Source organism: Phaethon lepturus, unplaced genomic scaffold, assembly GCF_000687285.1.
Source record: "Phaethon lepturus isolate BGI_N335 unplaced genomic scaffold, ASM68728v1 scaffold55855, whole genome shotgun sequence".
NCBI classification, from domain to species: Eukaryota; Metazoa; Chordata; class Aves; order Phaethontiformes; family Phaethontidae; genus Phaethon; species Phaethon lepturus.
In genome coordinates, this window is record NW_010542342.1 from 12371 (window position 1) to 16949 (window position 4579).

Genomic DNA, 4579 nt, shown 5'->3' on the forward strand with positions numbered 1-4579 from the left:
GCTCTGCTTACTAAATTGCACAGAAGCCTGAAGCAAAGTTCATAGCCATGTCGGTGCTGTGTAGTGTTTAGTTAAGAAAAACGGGGGCTCACCTCCTTGGCTCATGCAGAGGAAAGTGCCTAGTTGGCGTATGAGCCCAGCTGCAGCAGAGCACCTCAGCCTGGGCTCGCTGGGGAGGGGAGCACAAGAGCCCCTCTTCTCAACCTCTCCGAGCAGCAGCTGACTGTGCTGGGTTTGTAGATTGTGTTTTAGACCCCGGAAGGAGCCTGGGCCTTTCAGCAAGCAGCAGGGCACAGAGGTGCTACCACAGGTCCCCTGCAAGAGTCTACCAGTAAGCCCCCTCTGCCGCGACAGCTATCTGAAGCAGCACCATGGGTATGTGAAAGTGCACTGTGATTTAGACCATTTTTTCATGGCTGCAACTGATGACTAAAGGCAACAGGGAGTCTGGCTCTAAGAGTAGCAACCTTGCCGCAGCGCTCGCTTTCTGCTGACTCCAATTTGCATGAGAAACAAACACTGAACACTGGGGTTTTGGTACCAAGCTATAAATATAACCTTCACTCAACTCAAAGTACTTTGTTTTGTTATTTCTCCTTCAAAGCATCTGCTGTTTCCTATTGATGCCAAATGGATTAATTGTATACAGCAACCAATGAATAAATAAATAACAATAAACTCCTTTCATCAGAAGAGTATAGCCTTTTATCTTTCTTCTGTCACCAGAAAAAGGGGAAGAAAAAGGCTTAGTTCCCTAAAGAAACACTGAAAAAGCCCTCTTTTCCTGAAAGCTAGTTTTGATCACTTTATCGAATAATTTGCCAAGGTTACTAAGTACATTGATTATATACAGATCCTCCACACTTAATCCATTCACATTCAAACCTCTCTTGCTGATGTTTTAACGAAGTGACAGAACAACCTAGCAGTGATTCTCTTTATATTTAGCTGTGGCACATAATTCATTTTAAATGTAAATTTTTGGAGTAAAAACCAAACAATCCACAAAACTTTCTGCCATTTTCATCAAATCAGACATAGATTAGCAAAAATTAATATGGGTTAAGGGGGAAAAGAATCATATTATCTAATTCATTAATCTGGAGTGATATTGGGTTAATGTTGATTCTGAAAGGTGAAGCAGTTATTTTGACTTCTCCTGGCTTCTGGTTTATGTCTACGGTAACACATGAGGATAATTCATGACTGGGACTGTAAAAGGAAAGGAGCAACTGCTGCGCATTCACCCCCAGACACTGAGCCATGAGAATGCTTCCTATAGCAATCAAGAAAATTTATCTACTCCAGGAATCAAAATGACAGGCTATTGTAACAGTAAAGATCTGCTTCTAAAGACACAGTTATGCAAAAAAAAGGTACACTCAGATACAGATGGGAGAATTTGGCTGAACACAAAATCTGAAACACTCAAAGATGAAGTTTGTAAATTTCTCTTAAAATGCTAGAACATTACTTCAACTTTCTTCCGTAAAATACAGCAAAATGGTGTTGTGAGACACGTATTATTTTATTTCTGGAGGCACTTCAAGTTTGAGTAGATAATGCAAGTATTTATGTGTTCAGATTCAGAAAAGGCAGTTTGTTTAGATCAAAACTGTGGTTCTTCGTACTTGCCACTCACATGATGCCAGTCCTGGTCAGCCCTGGTTCAGCAAAGCCTTAACTACCTCTATAGAAGTACTCAGCTGGGTGGGACTCGGACCACATCTAGACATTTCCATCTGAGCTATCATCTGGATTCTCCTTACAGTTAAATGGAGGAAGGGGCATTGCCAGACTGGAATTCATCTTGCTGTACGGCAGGCAGTGCTAGATAAATTTATCACATGTGAACAGCCATAATGCAGATTTGTAATTCAGACCTTTGTGTCCTCAAGGCTAAGGATGTGTTTACATGGTGTGGTGAAGCCAGAGCCCTCAGCCTCGTGTGGCTGAGCCCTGGCTGTGGACAGCCACATAAGCAGGACTCAATTCTTGGCGATACTTCAGTGTTGTCCATGTATCCATAAGACATCTGGGTTAGCACCAGAACAAAAGTACTAACCAGTCCACATCTGCTAACTTAAAGGTTTTCATACTGTGTCTGTACAGGAATAATTTAAAGAACTCATGTGACTCAATGTAGATATTCGGTTTCTTTTTTACACTTTAAGCTTAACTACAGTGTATGTATCATTAAAAGGAGTGTGGCTGCGCTGAGTTTTAATATTTCAAAGTATGCTTAACATTAGACCCCATGGGATAAGTTCATAGGCAAGAAATTTCTCATCCAAGATATTCAGTTAATGTTGATTTGAATGCAAGACTTTTGAAATAATAATACAGATTCTGAATGTACAGTTCTCATGAAAGAACAAGCATTTAAGGGTTTAAGCATCCTAGTTTGAAAATCTTACTTTTGAAGAGTACCAAGATTGTTTAATAAGACATTCATAAGTGGGGAAATTGATACTTTGCTGTATAAGGTTTTTTTGCAATTAATTTTAATCAGTAAGCATTTGATATTTTCTGCACAGATATCAATCCTGAAAAACTGACAACGTATTAGAAACTTCACTTAAAAACCTGGAACAGGCTGTTACAATTTCAAATGCTGAAGCATAAATGCTGTACCTACATACCGATTCAAATATTGCAAGCAAAAATATACTAATTATTTACTATAATTCCTATTTCCAAGCATCTGGGATCTGTAAAAAAAAAAAAAAGCACTAATTAAATACAAGTCTAATGGCCCAGAAAATGCATCCATTTTTAAACACTGCTATGGAAATAGAAAGAAAACAGACTTTAGAAGGAAAAACATTTCTTGCTGAGGACAAATAGATCAGGAAAAAACCCAAAGATCTCCAAAATAGGAAAACTGTGATAACAGTAAATGTTATTTTGCTCTCTGCTGCTAAATTTCATCATCTCCTATTCGGATTTAGTATGTTCATACATGCTTACAGAGAGATATGTAGTTAAATCATGTATGAATGCATAAGTTTTTCAACGTCTTCAGATCCCTGGACTGGCTCCCTCTCGTGGTTAACATCAGCTTTTTCTTTGGGAAAAAGTGGGAGAGGATAATTCAGAGGCAATAAATAAACAGTGGAGGGGGACAAGGGTTAGAGAACAATAGGAAACACGTAAGTGGAAATCTAATAATTATAATAAACATAGCATAAAACCTTATAAAATAATTGGATTTCAATCACTTTCATTACTTGTCTCATAACATCAGGTGAAATTTATAGCAATCGAGGATAAATGTGAAACATATTAATGCTGTTATTCTGTAACTTGCTGCAATGAGTTCCATGGGTAGCAGAGGGGGACGAGATTTAAGCAAGTTCAAGGCAATGATGTACTCAGAAAACAAATTTTGACAAGTTAGGAATTTCAGTATTTCAGCTTTTAAACTAACCAAAATGTAACAGAAACTACAAAGAACTATCGTGTACAATCAAGTTACTCTGTGATTTTCTGCTACAGAATTTCTTGTACTTTCCTCTGAAGGTCTAGTCGAGTAATGGCTGCTAGACTGGTGGGCCTTGAGTCTAGTCCATGATGGCAGTTCATGGGACACAAATTAAGCTTTTCATTTCAGCTTGTTCCACAATTATATGCAAGGGGAAGGACAGCTGGGTCCTGGAAGTGTTTTTAAAAAATCCTGTTCACCCTTCAATGGGACATAAGGTGTTCTGAGCTTCAAAATCTTCTTAGAATCATGTGGCTTTTCATAATGTGTGAGATGGCAAAAGGAAAACTTATTTTATCATGTAACATAGGAATTAAAGTTATATGCTTTTGTGTTTATATGGTCTTTTGCTCATTGTCTTCTAAGTCACCGTTCTGTCGGTTCTTTGCAGCTCCTGTTATTTCTATGCCACCTCAGGATGTCCAGAATTTCACGGGCAATGATGTCATTTTTGGCTGTGAGGTGTCAGCCTATCCTATGCCACACCTTGAATGGAAAAAAAAGGGGAATAAAATGTTTCTGCCAGGAGATGACGCCCACATCTCAGTACAGGTAAAACCTGAGTTTTCCACATGTCATACAGTTTGGGATGAGGAGTAAAGGGATTAATCAGTGAATTCCTCCTACGGGATTCAATACTGTTGCAATAAATAGATTACCAATAAGGGCCCTCTGACTCCGTAAAGAATTCTGATTTCAGTCAGCGCAAGGATCATTGCTTTGGCAGTCCAAGCAGAAGAAATAACAGGCAGGGTACCATCTGGCCTTCAGGGAAAGAAAAGATGGAGGATTCTCCTTCTGTAGGTATGATTCTGGAAAAACTGATAGAACGCATAAATGGAAACGTTTAGGCTACTACCTAAAAGGAAGTGCATTCTGGGCTGTTGGCAATTATTTTTCTACTCTTGATGCAGAAGCACAATTTTGGCAGGTATCTATACTTCTCCTTTGCAAGATGCTGCTTCTGGAGACCTGGCATTTAGGTTCAGCCCCTGAGGCATGCAAAAGGAAAGCAAAGAAACTTGCTCATTTTATGGATGACACTGTGTTTTAATCTGAGGGGAAAGAGTAGAGCGGCATTAGGATACGGACTGC

General features: G+C 39.1%; 1 protein-coding gene across 1 annotated transcript in view; it reads left to right on the forward strand.

Moving 5' to 3' along the window:
* The window catches only part of LOC104621473 (kazal-type serine protease inhibitor domain-containing protein 1-like), a 9672-nt gene that overhangs the window by 2474 nt on the left and 2619 nt on the right, over nucleotides 1-4579 (forward strand). Inside the window, exon 2 of the mRNA XM_010287979.1 lies at nucleotides 3876-4036. Within this exon, the coding sequence (XP_010286281.1) occupies nucleotides 3876-4036 (161 nt within the window). The remainder of the gene's footprint in view (nucleotides 1-3875; nucleotides 4037-4579) is intronic.